Source organism: Sebastes umbrosus, chromosome 1, assembly GCF_015220745.1.
Source record: "Sebastes umbrosus isolate fSebUmb1 chromosome 1, fSebUmb1.pri, whole genome shotgun sequence".
Taxonomy (NCBI): Eukaryota; Metazoa; Chordata; class Actinopteri; order Perciformes; family Sebastidae; genus Sebastes; species Sebastes umbrosus.
The window spans coordinates 42,607,244-42,631,803 of record NC_051269.1 but is presented as its reverse complement, the minus strand read 5'-3'; the positions used below and the strand labels follow the sequence as shown (position 1 = coordinate 42,631,803).

General features: G+C 45.9%; 1 protein-coding gene across 2 annotated transcripts in view; it reads right to left on the bottom strand.

Annotated features, from left to right (window-relative positions):
* Positions 1-24,560, bottom strand: part of fbln2 (fibulin 2) — a 75,738-nt gene that overhangs the window by 16,201 nt on the left and 34,977 nt on the right. Inside the window, exons 5-10 of one of the 2 annotated variants that reach the window (XM_037784626.1) lie at positions 22,090-22,297; positions 19,217-19,426; positions 15,724-15,861; positions 13,851-13,952; positions 5,605-5,739; positions 1,344-1,481 (exon numbers count right to left, since the gene is read on the bottom strand). In XM_037784626.1, the coding sequence (XP_037640554.1) occupies positions 1,344-1,481; positions 5,605-5,739; positions 13,851-13,952; positions 15,724-15,861; positions 19,217-19,426; positions 22,090-22,297 (931 nt within the window). The remainder of the gene's footprint in view (positions 1-1,343; positions 1,482-5,604; positions 5,740-13,850; positions 13,953-15,723; positions 15,862-19,216; positions 19,427-22,089; positions 22,298-24,560) is intronic. The other variant, XM_037784635.1, reaches the window with a different exon arrangement.

The window sequence follows — 24,560 nt, the reverse complement described above, 5'->3', positions numbered from 1 at the left end:
CTGTCCGTTAGCTTTTAAACATCACTATGTGAACTGATGACAAAAGTACACACACACAAATGACAAAAGTCATTAAAAATCCTAATAAACAGTTGACATTAGATAAAGCAGAAGGAAGCCTTCCACCACCGGTGACAGATCTGTAACGTATGTGCAATCATCTGCTGTGAATCATTAGGCTTGATGATTACTTTGCTCTGCATGTCTGTATTAGACGAGCTATATGAGACACTTTTATGACCTCGGGAGCACCCAGGGGTGAACATTATGTCTATCTCGTGATATTCCCCCGTTCCAAGATGATAAAGTTTCCCTTCACACTGCTAAACAAATAAGTAAGTCATTTAAAGGAAAGCAGGATTCGTTAAATCCGTACAGAAACCGAAGAGTAAAACTGATAAACTCTTGTTTTATTGGGGGGTTATGTGCCGGACTATTTCTTAGCCAGGCGCAGGAACTTACGATACGGTACGGTACGGTACGGTACGGTACGATACGATACGATACGATACGATACGATACGATACACTTTATTGTCCCCTTGGGTAAATTTGTTTTGGACTCAGTGGTGCTCACCATCCGCTGCCTCCACAGCAGCATCAATAAATAGAAACAAGCAACAATCCACATGGAAACAGAGAAACACAAACAATGTAACCTCAAACAACGTACTGTATATTGCACATTACTCATATTGCACAAAAATCTAAAAACAGAATAAATAAAAGATAAGAATAAGAAGAACACCATGACGCTATTGCACAACCCTCAGCCTCAAGAAACATTAATTCAAATTTAAAGTTTTGATGGAGGTGGGCACAAACGAGTTCTTATAACGGTTCAGTTTGCATCGAGGGATTCTGTATCGTCTGCCAGATGGTAAGAGCTCAAACTCAGAGCATATTACAGCAGATAAAAACATGCACACTTCACAGAAAGTGTGAGAGCTGAGGGAGTTAGCAGGAGATCATCAGGCCCTCAGGTTAATCCAGGGGTCAGCAACCTTTACTATCTAAAGAGACATTTTAGGCACAAAAAATAAATAAAAATCTGTCTGGAGCCGCAAAACATTTGATCATTGTGATGAACAACAATGATAAATAAAAATGAAAATGTAAAAAAACTGTTATTCATTTCCATTTTTATAACTCCACAGAGAGCCTCTGGAGAGGAGCTGAAGAGACGCAGGTTGCTGACCTCTGAGTTAATCCCACCATGACGAGACAGCAGGACAAGAAGCACTGAAACTCTTCTGAAGACAGGATGATTTTTGCCATGTAATGGTCATGTGTGTGTTATGAGTTTCCATAAGCCAGCAGAGAGCAGCACCGACAGCCTCTCACCGATACAGTTGCCGTGGGAGTCCTCGGTGAAGCCGCTGATGCACTTGTGTTTGGGTTTACACAGGAAAGATCCCACTGTGTTCTCACACACGGAGCCCAAACCACAGTTATGGGTTCGCAGAACACACTCGTCAGTGTCTGGAAGAGAGGACAGATAAACAGACATTAAAGCTCAGCTTGTTCACAGTACAGCAGGTGGCACTGTGGCTCAAGCACAGAACAAACATGTGCAGCATCCCAAAAAAATCCCCCCATCTATAAAAAACATATCTGCAATTAACAGAAGTTGAGCAAAACTTCTTAAATGACAGTTATTGAGTCTCATGAGCGATGGATGGAGTCTAAATGGAAGATTTCCTTCCTGTGTTTCTCAGGAGTTCACGTTGTGTTGGGTCCTCTGAGACTCGTCCTCGTGTGCACACGAGCCCAAGGTCTTAATTTGGGCTTTTCTCCACCAATCATCATCAGAGGGGATTTATGTCCAACGTCACAGCAGAGATCGCTCCTTTTCTTTCACGGCTGCTAATTAGTTTCTCCCCTGTTGGACGGTCGACTAAATATTACCTTCATTATCCAGCTACATTGATTAGTCCTCCCCGGTGCCAAGTGCTGCTGACACGAGTCGCAGAGCTTCAAAGTGCTTTACCGCCCGCACGATGCTGCTTCCTCCACTATGGATGATTATCTTGTCACATAGTGAAACGAAGCACAAACATCACTACCGGGGGCCAAAACACAGGAGCATAAATCTTAATGAAGCCTTGCTGACTGAGCTGAGATTAAGTCATGACCACAGACGTACCGTTTGTCACAGCACGGTAGGAATGTCAGAATGAAAATGATGGTAAATAATCCCATATAACTCTGTTTCTACTGTCAATAGATTCAAATAGTTAATCGCAAAATGTTCCTTAAAGGGAGATTAGTCAAGTATTTAATCCTCTTATCAACATGGGAGTGGACAAATATGCTTTATGTAAATGCATGTATATATTTATTATTGTAAATCAATCAACAACACAAATCAATGACAGATATTGATCCAGAAACCCTCACAGGTACTGCATTTAGCATAAAACAATATGCTCCAATCATAACATGTCAAACTGCAGCCCAACAGGCAACAACAGCTGTCAGTGTGTCAGTGTGCTGACTTGACTATGACTTGCCCCAAACTGCATGTGATGATCATAAAGTGGGCATGTCTGTAAAGGGGAGACTCGTGGGTACCCATAGAACACATTTACTTTCACACATCTGGAGGTCAGAGGTCAAGGGACCCCTTTGAACATGGACATGACAGTGTTTCCTCTCCAACATTTAGTGTAAGTTTGCAGCGTTATTTAACCTCCTTCATGACCAGCTAGTATGACATGGTTGGTACCGATGGATTCATCAGGTTTTATAGTTTACTATGATACCAGTTAGGGCTGCACCGAATTAGCTCCAGTTTTGGCCTCAGGTGGTCCGCAGAGACCGATAGGTAACGTACAAATTAGGGATGCACCGATACCGACACCAGTATCTGGTATCGGGTCCGATACTGTGCTCATTTACTCGCAAAACGCCTCCGATACCACTTTATAGCAGCGTGACGTTGACTTCTTATCACCATCTTTTGGGTCCTATCGCACGCGCTCACGCTCCACCTCCCCGACGGTGCGAGCGAGACGGGCCGGTGGTGCGCCGGATCCCACCTCAGCCGACGCCCGCCGGCCCTCACTTTCATTGCACCACAGGGTTTTGCTTGCACCCTCTGACTCACGCATGTGTTAGACTCCTTGGTCCGTGTTTATAGACGGGTCGGGTGGGTTGCTGACATCACCGCAGACCCCTGGCGCCTTTTAGGTGGGCCGGGCCCCTCCCTGGGGGGCACGACGCAGTCGGGGTGCACTGAGGACACGCCGTGTGTCGCTCACACCCTCCAGCTGGCTGTTAACGAGGGTCTTTAGGCACAGAGAAGTACTCGTATCGGTACTCGGTATCGGAGAGTACCCAAATGGAAGTATTTGTACTCGGTCTGAAAAACAGAGGTATCGGTGCATCCCTAGTACCAGGATCTTCACTCTAGCTGTAAAACTGAGCCGCTACAACCTAAAAATCACAAGTTGCGTTAACGCTTTAAAGAAAACAAATTAGCGTTATTATCACGTTGACTTCGACAGCTTCTAAACATCACTGTGAGGGTTTGTGTAGATTTCTCTGTCACTAATGTTGACTGTATTCATCCAAACAGGGACGGAGGGTGAAAAGGAGCCGTCTAATTATATCCTGTTCCTGAAAGAGCCTCGCTGAAAGCATCAATAATGCCGAGACACTCCAATAGCCCCAACACCTATTCATGATGTACTACACTGCAGTCTTGTATTCAGGGATGTGTGAGCGCTCAGGGGGCTCTTTAAGGACAAATTATTCTTGGTTTTCGTAGATACAATTAAAAAGAGCAATGGTGCGTCAGTTCGGGCCGGTTTGGGGTGTTGGACTCGTGTGCTGTTGGATGCTCTTTAAATATTGCTGAGAAACTGGCAACACCGAGTAACACACTCCAACACAAACACTAACCTCGGCCAGACTTAGTGCCAAGTTGTGTTCTGAAGTGGAAATACAGTGAAGGTAATGGTTAGAACCTCACAACACGAGGGCTGTGACTACATATGAATGAGTATTATGGGTTTCAGCCAGATGTATCACAACCCAGGAAACATGTGCATGATGAACTCATCTCAGGATTTATGTCCAGCTTTATGACCACCGTTTAGTTATCACAATCTTTTCCTAATGGTGCAGTATCATATAATATGGTGTAACATCAGGCCACATACTACAAACAAATAAGGGGCAGCATTCACCTCTACTACTGAGTCCATACAAACTACACTTATCGGGTGGCGGACCGACCTTCTGTTAGCGGCTGTAGCAACTCAAATTCAGCCAACGCAAACCCCGGCACCGGGAGTCAAGGCCGTTCCCTGGTGCAGCTCCTGGTCTAACCTGTGTAACGGCACCAACAGAGAGTTTGCTGATCCGGCGGGGAGTCGAGGCCGTTCCCTGGGAAAACACCCCCGGTGAATTTGAGTTGCTACAGCTAACCGCTACCTGAAGGTCAATCCCCCGGCGCCGACATTGAACCTCCTCTCGATGAAGTCGTCTCCTGGTGGCGGTGAGGACAAAACAATACAGCGGTTTTCTCGTTTCTGCCACTTTGGATGTAATCCAATAAACAAAGTATCTAAACGTACACGGACCCTGTACCTTCAACGGGACTGACAAGCCCATGAGGTGTTGGACTGACGGCAGACTGGACGCTACAGAGACTCACTATCACCTCTTCAGGTAAAACTGGTATTATAGCATGCTCATTTCAGTAGATATCTCTGCAACACAATACAGAGACGTCTTTGACATAACATCAACACTGTAACCTCTTCACACTCATTTATAAATTTGTGTTCCTCATGGGTCTCAAGCACAGTGTTTCTTTTGTTCAGTTAATCATGTCAAAATTAGAGATTAGAGAGAAAATGATCCCATGTTGCAGATTTGATGCAACAGGCCCCTGGCTCCTTCCAAAGGTCACAAAATCTGCCTACCAGCACCTTTAAAGGCACGGTCACACGTGTGAAATTCCCTCACCTGCGTTCGTGCTTGTGTGACCATGTCTTCAAGATCACTAATAACATGTTGTCATCCCTGTGAGGTTGCCAGGCAACCAGCATAGACAGAGACTCCAGGAAGTAAATGTGTCCGTCCAGGACGTGCTGTAGTCCGGCACAAAGAAGGCCCAGAAAAACACATTTCTCACACTTTGTTTTTTTGATGGATTAAACCAACGATATATAACCGATTAATTCATGAGCTTTAGATCTGCTGGTATCCTGTAACCTTTGCACAGAGCAAGGCTAGCTGTTCCCCCCTGTTTACAGTCTTTGTGCTAAGCTAAGCTAGCTGCTGCTCAGTATGTACCGACCGATACGGGATCAATCTTATTATCTAACTCTCGGCAAGAAGGCAAATAAATGAATTTCCCAAAATGTGAACTATTCCTTTAAAACATTAGCTGGGGACATAAAATAAAATAAATCCTGCCGTCACTGAAAGTTACACCGGCTTTTGCAGGAATTGTCCAAAATTGGCGTTATTGTCTGTTTTCTGTCTTCTTTCTGTTCCATATTAAACAAGACTAGCATTTCCACCGCTTACTTTAAGTGACTGCTGGGTAAATTGGCTTAACGACGTGCATCATCAGGAACAATGAACTCACCCTCGCAAACGCCGTTCCTCGGCCGGTAGCCAGCGGGACAGGTCACCTGCAGCTCGCACACAAACGAGCCCACGGTGTTCACGCAGCGCTCGCTGGGCCGACAGCTGTGGGTGTCGGTCGCACACTCGTCCACGTCTGCAGGAGAAGAACAACAACAACAGCGGCGGTGACTGTGTGTGTGTGTGAGAGGACGGCGGGGACAACGAGACGGACGGAGGGTGTATGATTATGAGGTGGAGGTGAGGTCGATGATGGACAGGGCCTGTACATAATATATAATATCCCCCCCAACACCTGACCGTGTCACCATGATGGGGCTCAATGAGTCAGCAGCAGACGGACACTAACAAAGGAAGTCATTCTTACATGTAGAAGTCTGAGGCACGCCAGGAAATTACATGTTTTGCTTTTGCCTGAATGGAAATCACCAGCTGGGAAGCTGTCATGAGAGTCTTACACCCTGTTCCCACCAAAAGTAGCACGTATATGGTGATTTATAAACACAGGAAAACCTTTTCCATCGCCAGTAGACAAGCCTTTCTGGGTTTTTTCTGTTTCTGTCACGTTCAAAGTCACGAACATGCCGGAAAGAAAGGAAAATGTTACAGTCTTCTTTACTTCTTTATTATAACTTGTTCAGCCTCTCAGAGTCGGTGATTGTTAGAACAGTTTTGATGAGTTTTATTTTGTGTGTTTTACGACGATCAGCGAGGTAAAACGACTGTTTCTGTCAATGGAGTCTGGTGGCTGTGAGGAGCGCATATTAATTGTATGTTTTGTACGTTAATAAATTATAATAATTTTCCAAATCCCTGTTGATATTATTTACTATAAATTACGGCTGTCAATCGATTAAAATAGTTAATCGTGATTTATCGCAAATTAGTTGCTACGTGTTATTTTCTTCTTTTTTCGTAAAGTTATGACTTTATTCTCGTCATATTACGAGCTAGTATGACATGGTTGGTACCGATATGATACCAGTATCTTCACTCTAGCTTTAAATGTGAGCCCGCTACAACCAAAAAATCGCAAGTCGCAAAATTTGCAGGTTCAATTCTAGACACCAACCCTGAATCGGTCGAGCGGTGCTGTCTGGCGGGCCGTCATATCAACTCTGGACAGGGACTGTAACTGTGTGAAATCCCAAATCAAATTTAAAACCTCAGGTCTGGGCAGAAAGCTAAGTGACATTTTGCTTGTTTGTGTGAAATAAAATACACAGTTGCAAAGCTTTGAATCTTTATCAGTCAAACAGCAGCGCAGCCAGTAAACAGGCGCTGTTTGATTTATGACACTGGTGGGCTCATGCCGAGACAGCGGAGCGCCGCTCACACACTGCTGCATTCCCTTATCGTGCATCGCAGTGCACGGTCGATTAGCTGGATGTGCTGATAGCGTTGGACTGGGATTATTGAGTGAGTGTTTCTGTGCATGCGGGGACTGTGGCAGTCATCCAGATATTAAAATCAACCCGAAATATGTCTCATTCCACGGGGAGCCTGGCGAAAAGGTCTTGTACAAATCTGCATGAAGGAGCCGGGGCTGCAACACAAAAGGCGGGAACAAGAGGGGAACATATTCTCTCCCCCGTGTTGTCGGTGTTTCTGTCGGCAGTCCCCTCGCTGAGATGCCTTTCTAGACTTTCAAAGCGTCTGCTACGGGGAATATGAATGAACCTGTGTGCCTTACAACACCTTCCCACGGGGAGCAGGAGGAGGGAAAACACTGATCTGAGGATTTCAGCAGGTGTGTGAGTAACATCCTGCAGCTCTTTTCCCAGAAGGTTATTCACCTCAAAGCACAAGCATCACCTCTCACACCACAGAGACACACACTTCACTGTGTCTTCATTAGTGCTGGCAATTCATTCAAATAAATGGCATGATTGTCCATAGTTAATCCCAATTTAAGGCATATTAATTAATTCTATCTGTTCTAAATGAACCTTAAAGGGAGATTAGTCAAGTATTTAATTCTCTTATCAACATGGGAGTGGACAAATATGCTGCTTTATGTAAATATATGTATATATTAATTATTGTAAATCAATTAACAACACAAAACAATGACAGATATTATCCAGAAACCCTCACAGGTACTGCATTTAGCATAAAACAATATGCTCCAATCAGAACATGGCAAACTGCAGCCCAACAGGCAACAACAGCTGTCAGTGTGTCAGTGTGCTGACTTGACTATGACTTGCCCCAAACTGCATGTGATTATCATAAAGTGGGCATGTCTGTAAAGGGGAGACTCGTGGGTACCCATAGAACCCATTTACATTCACTGGTCTGGAGGTCGGAGGTCAAGGGACCCCTTTGAACATGGCCATGACAGTTTTTCCTCAACAAAACTTTGTGCAAGTTTGGAGCGTTATTTAACCTCCTTCATGACCAGCTAGTCTGACATGGTTGGTACCGATGGATTCATCAGGTTCTCTAGTTTCATATGATACCAGTATCTTCACTCAATGCTTTGCGTTAACACTTTATTATCGCGTTAACTTTGACAGCCATAATTTGGATATGAAGTCTCTGTGGAGCTGCAGCAAACACATCTTACCCACTAAAATGAACATCTTCCTCTTTTGTAACTCTCTGTAGAGTCGACAGGACTCATGCTGTGGTGACATACTCTTGTATTGGGGGACTGCCTTTGCAAAATGTCCCTGTTTTTTCCCCCCCGACTGAGAAGCATCTGTTGTCCCCGTTGTAGGGAGGAGAGGATATTTCAGGGACGAATCACACCGAGCTCCTCGTCCTCTGGGCCCCGCTCGCCGTCAAGCCTCGGGATGGACGGGACTGTTTCCAATGTTTGCGTATTGCCAGTGGTGCAGAACGTCGCCTTCTCCTTCCACTCGGGTGGCCAGCTTTATTTCCAGTGCGTCATTCGAAGAGAGAGGGGGGAAAGAATAAAAATAAAAGGAAAAAGTGCCTCGAGGTCCCTACCTCCCCCCCGACTGGTCCCCGCGGACAGCCACATTACACAGTCGCAGGGAGTGAAGTGATCCAATACAAGGTGGAAACAAAGACTCCAGTTTTTTCAGTTGCTCAGTTGAACGGAGCGGAGGAGCGGGGGGGATATAGCAGGTTTAGAAGAACTCCATCAGGAGGCTGAGCACAGAGAGGCTCACAAGCAAACACACACCCTGTTGTTCTTTCACACTGGATCCAGCACATGAGATTCTTTAAAAGGTCAAGCTGAGGCAGATGAAGTCAGCCTCGGCTTATTTGCAGATCTGGTGTGAAACGGGGGGGTTCGGGTTACACAGAGGCAGACTGCCGGGACTGTGAGGATCACAATCAGAGGAGGAAGGCACAATATATCGTTACAGCATCAACAGAGCGATGTGCGCAATATTCACATCGTAGGACGTAGGAGGGCAACTAAATGAATTCAGTTTTTGCCGCTTGAGACACAAAAAGAAAACACGCACGGTTCTCATTTTCCAAGACTAATCCAGTGCTTCATTAATTACCGACAGTCTAGGCGTTCCTGCCACAGTTTCATAATGAAGCGCATATATTTCTACACTTCTAAACGGGTGGCGTCCACATCTGCCCGGGAGGTTGAACTCAGCGGGTCAGAGATGGAAGATCTTCTACCCGTTGCTGGGCACATTTCCTCCATGGTGGTGCGCCACGACCAGCGATAGTAGGTCGGCTTGGAAAGGCTCTGGGTGAAGGCACATTTTCCACCAGATCCAGCAAAGGAGGGCGTCTTGACACTTTTTATTGATTTCCTATAGAAAGCCGGAGAAGCACGTGAGCAGTGCATGGTGGGAGTGTTGTGGCGAGTTTGGACTGGGGGTTACACTGCGTTCGCAAGTTGAGATTTTTCAACTTAAAAGAGCTCGTCCAGCGCAACGTGTCCGGCTCACAAAACTTGGACCGAGCTGTTGAACCAGGTGATCTAGTTCTAAAACGAAACCCGATCCAGCGGTGGCATCATCGCCTGTTTCTCGCTTAAAATGTTTACAGAAGTAGATTTAGACGAGTTAATTATTAACATTTCTTTCAACCGTTTTAACCGATACTGTTAATCGGTTAAAATGCTTAATGTCGGTTAACGGTTAAACGGTTAATTATTAACATCCCTAATCCATGGCCACAGACTTATTGGCGTTTTCAGTCCAAAATGGTGGCAACGCTACCGCAGCGCCATTTAGTGACCATTGTCAAAAAAGCTTCACCTCTTTACTTCTGGACTCTTTACCTCTGGGCATCGCTCCCCGGCTCCACCCCGGCTCCACCCCGGCTCCACCCGGGCTCCACCCCGGCTCCACCGGGCTCCACCCCGGCTCCACCCGGCTCCACCCCGGCTCCACCCTCTCTTCAAATATGGACACTTCTGGCTCCAAAAAAAACAAGATGGCGACGGCCAAAATGCCAAAACGGCAGTCCCGAAATCAATGGGTGACGTCACGGTGACTACGTCCACTTCTCATATACAGTTTGTGGTTTTGACTTCCTGAAGGAGTCGCCTACATCGCCGTTATAAACAGATCACAGGACTGTTGGAGCTGAGAATCGCTGTAAAATGACAAACATCTGTGGAGAAAGTCCTCACAGATCGACCATCGACATTAAACCTCACTGCAGAAGAGAATGAAATTGTTTCCGTGCCAAAGACTATTTCCCATGAACGGTCTTACAGTAATAAATCTACTCCAGTAGTTAGTAAATTGATCCGTGTATTTGCAGCAGGGAGAAAACTTGGCAGCAAATTTCCCCTTTGTGAAAAAAAAAAGATATATGGTCCACCTCTGGAATTCAATACACACCAGCTCAATACGTGTTCAAATACCTTCTTACACCACATGTACACGATGTCGTTACAGGAATAAACAGGTAAGAAGTGAGTGATATTAACATTAAAATGGTTTGCTTGTATGAAGACTGTTTCTCAGATTTCCCTGCTCTGGTGGCAGTGAGTGTATACAGACGAAGTGAAGTCCTGGCTGAGTTTATTTAATCTGTCTGTCATTCAGCAGACGGGATAATACCTCTGGATGCATAAAGCACTACATAAGAGTTAGTGTTTCCCCTCCGAGTGAGGACCCAAAGTGTTCCCACATGTGCAGATGTGGGTGGGCAACCTTTGGTTTGGACTGGAATGGGTCAAAGCAAATAGTACTACGAGGTGTGAGTGCGAGGGGGGGATCTGAGGATTTAACAGAGATGTAAACTGTGAAGTAAACTCTGGAGTATTTGTTGGTGTAAATATATCAGACAGACTGAGGAAACGCTGTGAAGCATTAACACCTACGATGTTTGCAGTAATCAGAGTAATCTGATGTTTGTTTAGCAGATGTAAGCACTTCTATCTCGGGCTCTCAAAGTTAACTCTCATTTGTTTTAACGCCACTCATTTCTTCAACCAATTCATGAAACTTGTGATTTTTTAGATTTTAAAGCTAGAGTGAAGATACTGGTATCATATGAAACTAGAGAACCTGATGAATCCATACTGTGCTCATGTACTCGTACTCACAAAACAGCATCGATACCACTTTACGGCAGCGTGACGTTAACCTCTCGTCACCACCTTTCGGGTCTTATCGCACGCGCTCACGCTCCACCTCCCCGACGGTGCAGGCGATACGGGCCGGTGGTGTGCCCGACCCCGCTGGGCCGAGATACCACCTCAGCCGGCGCGCGCCGGCCCTCACTTTCATTGCACTCCTTGGTCCGTGTTTCAAGACGGGTCGGGTGGGTTGCAGACATTGCCGCAGACCTGTGGTGCCTTTTACGTGAGGCCGAACAGGGCCACAGAGAGGCGACAGTTCATTCAAAACAACAACGGCGGCTCCTGAAGAGGTTAGCGTAGACGCTGCAGTAGCATCAGTTCTATCAGAACTGGAGAATATTTCTTCATTTAAAGAAGAGCAGAGAACGCCACTGAAGGCTTTTCTTGATGGAAAAGATGTTTTCGCTCTTCTCCCGACTCACTTTGTATTTTTTGAACGTTTCCAACGACGACTTTTCAAATGATTCTGTGTAACAAACCATCAGGTTAAGATAAAGCTGCTTCTCTCTCTCTCTCTATCAGCTGCATCTGAATGAATGTGAGGTTGTAACACACAGTTGTTCCCATGGTGATCCTCTCCAGTGTGTCAGCCAGGATGAGATGTGAGACGAGGGCTTTATACACAACTTGAATAGTAAATGTGTGGTGCCAGACAGTCAGTTCATCAATCTGCTCACCACCACCAGGCTGTGAATGGATACTCTTAAAGTTCCCATGCAAACACATCATCGTGGGTTTCTAGCTTTGAAACATGCGGTCGCCAACTTCACCCTTTTATGACATTCACTCTGAGGACTAAACAAACTGTTGCGGGCAGGTTTGGATTTGTTTTGAATTCCTCAAAATCAGCTTTCAGTTAAAGGGACAGTTCAGGTGTTCTGCAGTGTATTACCTACAGTAGATGACATGGCCGTTTCCAAAGGGGTCCCTTGACCTCTGACCTCCAGATCAGTGAATGTAAATGGGTTCTATGGGTACCCACGAGTCTCCCCTTTACAGACATGCCCACTTTATGATAATCACATGCAGTTTGGGGCAAGTCATAGTCAAGTCAGCACACTGACACACTGACAGCTGTTGTTGCCTGTTGGGCTGCAGTTTGCCATGTTCTGATTGGAGCATATTGTTTTATGCTAAATGCAGTACCTGTGAGGGTTTCTGGATCAATATCTGTCATTGATTAGTGTTGTTCATTGATTTACAATAATAAATATATACATACATTTTGCGTAAAGCAGCAGATTTGTCCACTCTCATGTTGATATGAGGATTAAATAGGCATTAAAATGGGGGGGCTGTAGCTCAGCGGGTAGAGCGGGTCGTCCTTTTACCACAAGGTTGGCGGTTCGATCCCCGGCTCCTACAGACTGCATGTCAAAGTGTCCCTGAGTGAGACACTAAACCCCAGGTTGGGGTCGCTTGCAGCAGCTCTTAAAATACTTAGGATGTGTTAAATCCAGAGGTGAAACTTCATGTATGTACTTGTATGTGCTATGACAAATAAAGGTTTCTTCTTCTAAATACTTGACAAATCTTCCTTTAAGGTTCATTTTGGACAGATACAAAATGTGAGATTAATCACGATTAAATATTTTAATCGATTGACAGCCCTAGAAATCATATAATTATGGTTTATAATGAGACGATATGATACAAATAGTTGTGCCTCCAGGTGTTTCGTCGCATATTGGCAAGCGCAGACTTGATTATTGTTGTTTAAAGGGGACATATCGTGCTCATCTTCAGGTTCATACTTTTATTTTGTGTTTCTACTAGAACATGTTTACATGCTTTAATGTTAAAAAAACAACTTCATCTTCCTCATACTGTCTGTCTGAATATACCTGTATTCACCCTCTGTCTGAAACGCTCCGTTTTAGCTCATTTCAACGGAATTGCAACAGAATTGCGTTGCCAGGCAACAGTTTGGGTCCATGTTTACTTCCTGTCATCTGATGTTATTCACATCCACTGCAACAGGAAATAAACTGGGACACATTTAGAATGTTTACGTTTAACATTTGTGTAATGGTCTAAATATTGTATATTTGTGACATCACAAATGGACAGAAACCCTGACGGCTTGTTTCAAACGCTCCGTTTCTGAATACGGGCTGTGTGTATTTCTCCGTATATTGAGCGATTTGATAGTTTAACAGTATTAATAAAGCACTTAAACCTGCTTTATAATATTAAAGACATTAAAATATCACTTTTAACAATATGGGACCTTTAAACTGCAATAAACTTAAGTTGTGAATTCTAACCTTCACCTGTTATCTCACAGAGCTTTATGAATAGAAGGTACACAGATGCAGTGTGTGTGTGTGTGTGTGTGTGTGTGTGTGTGTGTTTACTGCAGCAGGAGCTGTAATTGGCTACGGTTGACTAACAGTCTCCACCACCAGGAAGTGGGAGCCCCAATCAATCGATGCATTGTTTAGCTTCACAAGACCTGCATTCTCCTCCTTCATCAGCGACCGCATCCTATTAAAACGTGTCCCGATCTCCGGACAATCTGCTCCACTGCACTCGTTGTTCTGTTAGTCGTGGTCTGTGTGTTCATTCATACAGTGAGCAGTGAGTGGTGTTGTTGACAGCGTTGGCTTGTTTGTTACCACGACACCCTTGAGCAGAGTTTGCACGAGGTAACAAACAACAGCTTAAGGGATTCATACGAGCCCCAATTACTGCCAACGGCAGCCCCTTACCTTCACACATGCGTCCATCAGTCATCAGCGAGAACCCTGGGAAGCAGGAGCAGCGAGCCCGGCCCGCCACCGCCGTACACTGCTGACTGCAACGACCATTCTCTACAAAAAACAAAACAAGCATTGTGATCACAATCATCTCTGGAATCCACACAGCTACGCCTCCAGTCATTCACTCATAATGTCTTCTCATCCTTGAGCTGCTGTCTTGGTAATTCATTGCTCTGTTGTGGTGCTCCCTGAGGCTCCCACGGACCCCCACCTTCACACCTTCACACCATCCTCACTCCCCGAAGGGAAGGAGCCTCTTATGAGCCGTCACATTCAACACAACACAATCAATTCTCTCTGTTTAACAGCCCGATGGTCCTGTTACTAAGAGACGTGTTTCCCCACGTTTTCTCACCTGCTAAAGAGTCGGAGGGCCGCTCGATGCATCGATCAGGAAACTCTCACAACTAACAGTCAGAGACACTCTGAAGGAGGAGCTTTTGTTGGAGACTGGAGTCGAGACCGGAGGCTGCTCATCTCCTCCTGACTCCATCAAGATTCAGCTCATGAAGCTGCAGATCAACGATGACTGAGCAGTTTATCAGTGACGGTGCATGCAGCGAGGCTCCTGTTTCTTACTTCTGTTCATTATTCGCCTCTGACTTGGTCACATCACGTCAGCCCGTCTCAGCCCGGCCTGCATGCTTCGTTTCAATAAAAGCAGAGCTTGATTTGTTGAGCAGATGCATCCTGCTGCTTCCTGGGCTCTATAGACGTTAGGGGCTGGAGACACCAGCTACGGCTTGTACTCTTCACCGCCTTGTACCAAACACTCTCTAAAGCAGTTGGTTCTGATTCAGTGTATTAAATGAGTTTGTCTTTTTTTAATTATTAAATCAAGTTTCATTAAAGTTCCTGTTTGTAACTTCTTCCAGGTATAAATCATTGCTGGTCGGTGTCTCATGGTCGCTCGTGTGTCTCATGGTCTCTCGTGTGTCTCCGCTGTTCAGACTCAGACTCCAACACAAACTCCAGTGAAGCACCAAAACCTCTTGGTTGTATCTGGTGAAGCTGTTAAACAGTGTTGGCCGCGGTCGGAGGACGCGGGGGAGACCGTAGCTTTGGTCTCCAGGACCGGAGTCTCTGCTCCTCTGCTCCTCTGCTCCTCTGCCTGCCTTCACTCACACACCGTGCTCCTTCTCTCTCTCTCTCTCCACCTCTCACGTGCATGCTGCTCACTCCACACTGCAGAAGAGTTAGTTTAGCTCTGAGAATATCTAGTGAATGTTCAGTGGACGTTTGTGCAGAAATAACTGCTGCAGCTCCTCCAGACCAACAGAGGTTTCCCGTGTCTTGTGAAGTGACGGGGCTCCGCAGAGAGAAACGTTATCGTCGCCGACCAAAACTCCGGCGTCTCCCCCGTTCCCTCCGGCCGCGGTCGGGAGGCTGAGGCAGGAAAAGCCAACACTAGGATCAGCATTGATTCATGGAGAGACCTTGGTCTGGTCAGCTAACATTACTGCCAAGCAGCTGAAATATAGAGTGATATTGTGCTTTTAGCTGACGTGTGTCTCCTCACTGTGTTGAGCGATGCTCCTTCATGTCTATGTAGAGCGAGCACAAGCGCCAGCAACAGGACGCTGACTTTAGTTGACTTAACGGACACAGGTGAAGCTGTTAACAAGACATTTCTGATTCTTACATAGAGTCCCTTTAACTAGCAAGAAAATACTGCGCCAGACTTTAGACCAGGTTTTTGTTGGTCAGTGGAGCAATCACTTTCTGCTGCTGCCTCAAGATAGCAACGCACCAACAAAGCACCAGAGCACAAATGCACAGATGCTGAATGTTTACATGCTCTGCAGTGTGATGTTGGTATTACCTGCACATGGATTGAGGCGGGCGGGGCTGCTGGTGGTTGTACTGGACGTCGTGGTGGTCGTGGTCGTGGTGGTGGTGGTTTGTGTCGGGACCACAGCGGGACTGAACTCTCGGAGCCCGTTGTCCTCGTCAGGACTCACTGCACATGGAAAGAGGACGAAGGTGTCAGTTTATGAAGCTCCCCAGCTGACTGAAGGGTGAAAAGGAAATGACTTCATACCTTTTAAATTAATTGAATGGAAAGTGAGGAATGAGTGAAGAGCAACATGTTCGTGATATACGAAACCAATTTTAAAAAGAAAGAGCAATATTCCACATAATATCTATTTCCTAATGACGGGACATAATGGGAGCCAGGCTGTATGTCTTTGTCATTAAAGCGGTTTATAGAGCGGAGAGAGGTCTGTGAATAAATTATCTTTCATTTGAGGGTTTGTGGTGAATTTTGATGAGCCCGTTTAAACGTCTCTTGCTCTAGTGCCATAAGTATGATGATGAAATCTGTTGTTGGTTTAACCGCAGCATAATCACCGTAAAAAAAATGACCATAGATACACGAGCCATAAAAAGTTCAGATTCCTGTTTTTAAGCTTTTAATGGAGGTGAAATACTTCAGTTTTATCGCTCAGTCATTCCCTCATCCTCATCAGAGAATTCCAGTCAGACATTAGTATCTCAGTAAAACCGGAGGAACACAAGGTCAAACGGGAGACAACGAGAACAGCATTTCAAAAATGTGAAGAAGACGCCTCGTATATATCCGTATAGAATCAATGCTGAATAGTAGGGCTGTCAATCAATTAAAATAGTTATTCATGATTAATCGCAAATTAATCACACATTTTTTTATCAGTTCAAAACGACCTTAAAGAGAGATTAGTCAAGTATTTAATACTCGAATATGCTGCTTTATGTATGTATATATTTATTATTTTAAATCAATTAACAACACAAAACAATGACAGATATTGTCCAGAAACCCTCACAGGTACTGCATTTAGCATAAAGAAATATGCCTAAAAATGTCATAAAAAAAGTCTGAATATTGCCTGAAAAAAGGGAAGCAGAAAAGTCTGACACGTCCAAAAAAAAGCAAAAAAAGTCTGAAAAATGTCAGAAAAATGCATAAAAAAAGCAACAACAAAGTCTGTATATTTTCTGAAAAAAGGCCAAAGAAAGGCAGAAGAAAAGTCCTACAAAGACTGAAAGACTTCCATCAGAACATGGCAAACTGCAGCCCAACAGGCAACAACAGCTGTCAGTGTGTCAGTGTGCTGACTTGACTATGACTTGCCCCAAACTGCATGTGATTATCATAAAGTGGGCATGTCTGTAAAGGGGAGACTTGTGGGTACCCATAGAACCCATTTACATCTTCACTCTATCTTTAAAACTGAGCCCACTACAACCTAAAAAAAACGCAAGTTGTGTTAATGCGTTTAAGAAATTAGTGGCGTTAAAACAAATGTGTGTTAACGCGTTAACTTTAACAGCTCTACTGAATACATTACAGATAAGTACTTTATATCTTTATAATTAAAGAGGTTGAGTTATGGATTTTGTTTGACTTTCTGTCCAACTCTAGTGGCTCACAAATTAAGGATGTCCCGTTGTCCCGATGACAATAAAATGACATCTGGGAGACAAAAATACGATCACTCTCAGTCTACAAAACATCTGTTCAACATGTCATCATCCTCTGATGTATGTAAATGTAATGTTAGTTACTCATTAAGGGATATCTCAGCCTCTGCTGATTCAATTGTGACCAATTCTTTAAATAATGTCTCTTGGAAGGAGTCTCCAGACTTCATGGAAGTGTGATGCTAAATCCCTGGAGTACCGTTTACTGGCTCATTAGGGAGATGTTTAAAATGTGCAGCCAGCAGATACCAAGACTCTGTCATTTAGTCATTAAGTACAGAATCCCAATAACAACAGGAAGATATTTACTGCATGTTTCTCTTGACATTAAAATGCAGTGAGTGAGGCAGGTTTCTTACCAGAGGTCTGGACTACGAAGCAGGATTTGGCGTTAGCGAGGTAACTTCAGGTTTTAACCCTTTCAGGGTTTTCCGTCCTACGAAGGTGGTTCATTTCTTACCGGGGTAGATCGCCAGGGTAACTGATGCTGAACAGCTGACCAGCTGCAGGTTATGTTCCAGATGAGAGATCAACTCGTATAAAAGCACCGCCTACTGACCAATCAGAGCTCGGTGTGCAGATCGTATGATAATATTACACAAATTTGGATCTTATCGCACGTGCTCACGCTCCACATCCCCGACGGTGCGGGCGAGACGGGCCGTTGGTGTGCCGACCCCGCGAGGCCGGAATCCCGCCTCAGCCGGCGCGCGCTGGCCCTCACTTTCATTGCGCCACGGGGTTTTGCTTGCACCCTCTGATTCGCGTGTGCGTTAGACTCCTTGGTCCGTGTTTCAAGACGGGTTGGGTGGGTTGCAGACATCGCCGCAGACCCCTGGCGCCTTTTACATGGGCCGAGCCCCGCCCTGGGGGCACGACGTGGCTGGGGCGCACTGAGGACAGTCCAGCCCGGTGACACTTTGTCCACGGCCCCGGGAAGCACCTTCGCCCCGAGCCTTTCCAAGCCGACATAGAGTCGGTGGTGGCGCACCACCTCGTATGGACTTTTGGCACAGAGAAGTACTCGTATCGGTACTCGGTATCAGCGAGTACCCAAATGTAAGTACTTGTACTCGGTCTGAAAAAAAGTGGTATCGGTGCATCCCTAATTTATGCTGTGGGTGTTTACCACTTTGAATTATGTTTTTATGTTTATTTTTTTACTTGCTCTTGAGTCCGTTTCACACCGCCGGAGACGGGACGCAGCTGAGAGAAGGCTGAAATAGTCATACACACCGCGTCCTTGTTAATGGACTTAATGACGTGTAATCCATTCATCCATAACACGTCTAAAAGCTATTTATATCTAGATGAATATATCTGACTTTTGAGTATTCCGTTAAATTAATAAATCTGTTAATTTACACATTCACACATCGGGAGTTTTTTCTTTCGCCAGCTGTCCTTCCTGCTTTTTAAGAGTTTAACTTCTTCGTATTTGTCTAATATAGTTTACTCTTCCTTTGTATAATGTGTCTCTCTGCCTGTCTGTCTGCTGTCAGTAGAGGTGTCCTTGTCTGTGATTGGTCAGTAGACGTGTCCATGTCTGTGATTGGTCGGATGCTGCAAACACCGCTCCGTTCATGTGAACGCGCTCACAGCCAGACAGAGAAACCCTGAGTTGATTTACCGAGTTGCTAACCACCGTCGTAGGACCGCTTAGCGAGATCTGGTTTGTTCGGGTTAGTGAAGCCAGATAAGGAGAAGATACTCTGGGTGGTGTGTTGAACTCTCTTCCTAGTACAGTTCTCTGGCCTTTTCTAACGTGGAGTATGAGCTTACCTGGTTTATTTTGAACTAAAGTCACAGAGTTCACGTGTGAATGGACCGTCCCAGGTGAGTTCCAGTACCTGGTGCACAGGAGTGTCCGTCCTGCTGCAGGATGTAGCCCTGGTTGCAGCCACAGTGGTACGAGCCCCAGATGTTGGTGCACTTGTGCTGGCACAGCTGGCCCGGGTAGAGCCGACACTCGTCCACATCCTCCTGCTCCTCCACGGCGTTGGCGGCTTCGTCCGTGGCGCCGATGGAGAAGGCCTCCTTGGGGAACTTGCTGTCAGAGACTGGAAGGAGTGAGAGAGAGGAGTGTATCATTTATCCTTAAAGACACAAAACAACATCTGCTCCTCCTTTACATTTACATTCTGAATGTTTTCAATTCCTACATTCCTAAATTCCTAAATTCCTAAATTCCTAAATTCCTAAATTCCTATCATTACAAGAAGAAACCAGCAGTAACCAGAGCAGCGGTCGGCTGAGGAGTGCATTTATAGAACTCTTATATCTGCGGGACGCTGAAGTGAAGAGCTGAAAAAGAATTACACAAAATGCTGAGCCTTTAGAGAGCAAGGAGACGGAGTGGAGGAGGGAGATCATTGAGCAGAGAGGGAATGACATGAAGAACTCACTGCTTCTACTACTGTACATATCACACTGACTTTGTCACAGCGCTTCTGTGCTCACAGACTGACTGGTCATGACAAGGTGCTCCTCACACTGAATGTAAGTAGACTTGTTATCAGAAGTGGACGTCAGCTGCAGTGTATGAGACTTGTAGCGCACCGCTGCATGCGACACACAGTTAACGAGGTTCGGTTATCGGTTAAGAACATTTTTCTAAATTATATCCCTACTTTAGCCTGATGCTACATGTCCACCAGATCGTGACGTTAGAGGACGCGCTGAGCTGCTCCACTCAACTGGCCGCTAAAAGTGTTGACGTCACCGATCGTAGAATGCACCGGATGGTCCCTGCTTCTCTGCTCGCCGTTTCAAAACAAGACAACAACATGGCGGCTCATAAACTTTCTTTACTTTCATAAACTTACTGCTGAATCTCATTTCATTCTAGAAACTAGCTTGGTCCAAGTTTGTTGAGCCAGGCATCGTTGTGCTGGACGGGCTCATTTGCACAAAGACTTTTCAACTTTATGCAAATACAGAGCCTCTCCAACTCGCCGCAACACTCCCAGCATGCACTGGGCGACTGCTTCTCCTGCTTTCCATAGGAAACGAATGGAAACTGGATCTGGTGGAAATGCGCCGTCAGGCTTACCTCATGAAACTGACTTGAAGACAAAACAACATCTGCTCCTCCTTTTACATTTACATTTAGAGCGTCTAAGGGATGCGTTTAGCTTCAACTCCTAAATCATTCAAAGAAAAACCACCAGTATCAAGTGCTCAACTGTACTGCGACTGTGCATTAACATGTTAATTCATCATAGGCCGAGGGGTAAGGGCCAGAAGTGTACTGCAGCAGTAATGATCCAGTTTTAGAGTAAATATTTCTCACAGTCATTACCTGGGGTTTAAATTCAGAGGAGCAAGACGATTAAATGTTTCCTGTTTTAATTAAAAGGCGGTGAGTCATAAGACTGAAAACATATCCTCCATGGAAATAATTACAGTGCATCTCATCCATATTTTCATCCGTAAAACGCTCACAAAGTAAATCTATCCTTCATGCACTCTGAGTGTGTGAGTGTGTGTGTGAGAGTTATACACATGTTTCTGCAGCTCCTAAACCTTTCACAGCTTTCAGCAGGTTATTTGATTCCCACTTCAGGATGACATCATTCAACATTTCCCTTTTAAAGCTGAAGGAAATTAGCTGCAGTGGATGGTTAGAACAGAGCTCATTAAAAGGGCGGGATTAGGAGGAATTCCTCTGATGTTGTGAATGAAAGAACCGGCTGAGACTGACCTTACCTCACCATCACACACAACTATTCCCATTAAAAAGGACGACCACGGAGGCTGACTAATAATTAACTGCAAAATGCAGCGCTGGCGTGTCTGCTCCCAATATATAACCCAACAAAAGGGCTCAGATCTGGAGTTCAAACCTTTTCTTCTTGAGAGGGATTTAATGCTCTAATTGCACAGGCGAGTACAAACACACTAACAAATGCTAATGCTGTAATCTTTTTTAAAGTCTTATTTCACCCATCACACCTCTGAGGTCATTGATGAAAAACATCCTTCTCCTGGAGCTCACAGCTGCACATCCAGAGGCCGGCGCACCGAACAGAAGCACAAAGCCACGTTGGGTTTTTAGATAATAAGGAGGTATAATAAATGGACTACATGTTCATCCTGAACCTCGGCTGCTTGGAACCTCGTTGATGTAAATGTCAGCGGCATTAAAGGTTCTTGATGGCACAAGCAGAGAGAGACGACAGCCTGAGCTGCCATCTGTTCCTGATTCATCACAGCTTGCACACATCTTTCCCCGTTACTCTGAACGGTAACGTGACTCCTGACCAATCAAGCTGGAGCATCCGTCTTTTGGGAGATCAAAAGATCAATAATCTACCTCTGACATAAAGTTCAATGAGGACAAAATAACGGAACCCAACAAGAAATTACAATAATCCAGTCCAGTGGTGGAGGAGGCAGAATTAAGACAATGTTTTTGGTATAGGATGGAAGTCTGGGAAACATCCGAGGCACTCCGTAGTGGATTAAAAATCCTTTACTATGACACGGATTTAATAAAAGATTTTGTTAATGCCTCGGATGTTTTCCAGACTGCCGTCCAATACCGAGAACTTCCTTTCAAAGTAAAAGTAATATTTGTAATGGTATATTGGGCTCGTTTGAGATGATTCTGTGTAGAATCGATCAACAGCATTCACTGCTCAAATCCTCACACAACCAATGTGCATGATGAAGGTGTCGTCCATGTCAGTGAAAACATTGCCGTGCAGCGGGTAACAGATACCTTCTCTGGGCATATACGTCGGTCTGGGCTTCTGCTTCCTCCTCAGCGGGATCTGGCTCGGACCTTCCTCCTCCTCCTCCTCCTCCTCCTTCTCCTCGCAGCAGGTGAGGAAGATGTGACCGCACGGGTAGCCCAGGTACTGATGGGCATCGCAGCCCCGTCCTTCGCTGCGCACCCGTAAGCCGAGGGCGCAGCAGCTGCAGCACACCTGCCGGGGCCAGACACAACAGCAGAGCCTATTAGGAGCGTGTCACATGGGGGGTGGCCCTTCACATCTCTAATCACCACCTCCACCTCCACCCTGTTAGCCCCGTCTCCTCACCAGTAGAGGAGTTAAACAGCTAAACACCTCTAATCACCACCTCCACCTCCACCCTGTTAGCCCCGTCTCCTCACCAGTAGAGGAGTTAAACAGCTAAACACCTCTAATCACCACCTCCACCCTGTTAGCCCCGTCTCCTCACCAGTAGAGGAGTTAAACAGCTAAACATCTCTAATCACCACCTCCACCTCCACCCTGTTAGCCCTGTCTCCTCACCAGTAGAGGAGTTAAACAGCTAAACATCTCTAATCACCACCTCCACCTCCACCCTGTTAGCCCCGTCTCCTCACCAGTAGAGGAGTTAAACAGCTAAACATCTCTAATCACCACCTCCACCTCCACCCTGTTAGCCCCGTCTCCTCACCAGTAGAGGAGTGAAACAGCTAAACATCTCTAATCACCACCTCCACCCTGTTAGCCCCGTCTCCTCACCAGTAGAGGAGTTAAACAGCTAAACATCTCTAATCACCACCTCCACCTCCACCCTGTTAGCCCTGTCTCCTCACCAGTAGAGGAGTTAAACAGCTAAACATCTCTAATCACCACCTCCACCTCCACCCTGTTAGCCCCGTCTCCTCACCAGTAGAGGAGTTAAACAGCTAAACATCTCTAATCACCACCTCCACCTCCACCCTGTTAGCCCCGTCTCCTCACCAGTAGAGGAGTTAAACAGCTAAACATCTCTAATCACCACCTCCACCTCCACCCTGTTAGCCCCGTCTCCTCACCAGTAGAGGAGTGAAACAGCTAAACATCTCTAATCACCACCTCCACCCTGTTAGCCCCGTCTCCTCACCAGTAGAGGAGTTAAACAGCTAAACACCTCTAATCACCACCTCCACCTCCACCCTGTTAGCCCCGTCTCCTCACCAGTAGAGGAGTGAAACAGCTAAACATCTCTAATCACCACCTCCACCCTGTTAGCCCCGTCTCCTCACCAGTAGAGGAGTTAAACAGCTAAACATCTCTAATCACCACCTCCACCCTGTTAGCCCCGTCTCCTCACCAGTAGAGGAGTTAAACAGCTAAACATCTCTAATCACCACCTCCACCTCCACCCTGTTAGCCCCGTCTCCTCACCAGTAGAGGAGTGAAACAGCTAAACATCTCTAATCACCACCTCCACCTCCACCCTGTTAGCCCCGTCTCCTCACCAGTAGAGGAGTGAAACAGCTAAACATCTCTAATCACCACCTCCACCCTGTTAGCCCCGTCTCCTCACCAGTAGAGGAGTTAAACAGCTAAACACCTCTAATCACCACCTCCACCTCCACCCTGTTAGCCCCGTCTCCTCACCAGTAGAGGAGTGAAACAGCTAAACATCTCTAATCACCACCTCCACCCTGTTAGCCCCGTCTCCTCACCAGTAGAGGAGTTAAACAGCTAAACATCTCTAATCACCACCTCCACCTCCACCCTGTTAGCCCCGTCTCCTCACCAGTAGAGGAGTTAAACAGCTAAACACCTCTAATCACCACCTCCACCTCCACCCTGTTAGCCCTGTCTCCTCACCAGTAGAGGAGTTAAACAGCTAAACATCTCTAATCACCACCTCCACCTCCACCCTGTTAGCCCCGTCTCCTCACCAGTAGAGGAGTTAAACAGCTAAACATCTCTAATCACCACCTCCACCTCCACCCTGTTAGCCCCGTCTCCTCACCAGTAGAGGAGTTAAACAGCTAAACATCTCTAATCACCACCTCCACCCTGTTAGCCCCGTCTCCTCACCAGTAGAGGAGTTAAACAGCTAAACATCTCTAATCACCACCTCCACCTCCACCCTGTTAGCCCCGTCTCCTCACCAGTAGAGGAGTTAAACAGCTAAACATCTCTAATCACCACCTCCACCTCCACCCTGTTAGCCCCGTCTCCTCACCAGTAGAGGAGTTAAACAGCTAAACATCTCTAATCACCACCTCCACCCTGTTAGCCCCGTCTCCTCACCAGTAGAGGAGTTAAACAGCTAAACATCTCTAATCACCACCTCCACCTCCACCCTGTTAGCCCTGTCTCCTCACCAGTAGAGGAGTTAAACAGCTAAACATCTCTAATCACCACCTCCACCTCCACCCTGTTAGCCCCGTCTCCTCACCAGTAGAGGAGTTAAACAGCTAAACATCTCTAATCACCACCTCCACCCTGTTAGCCC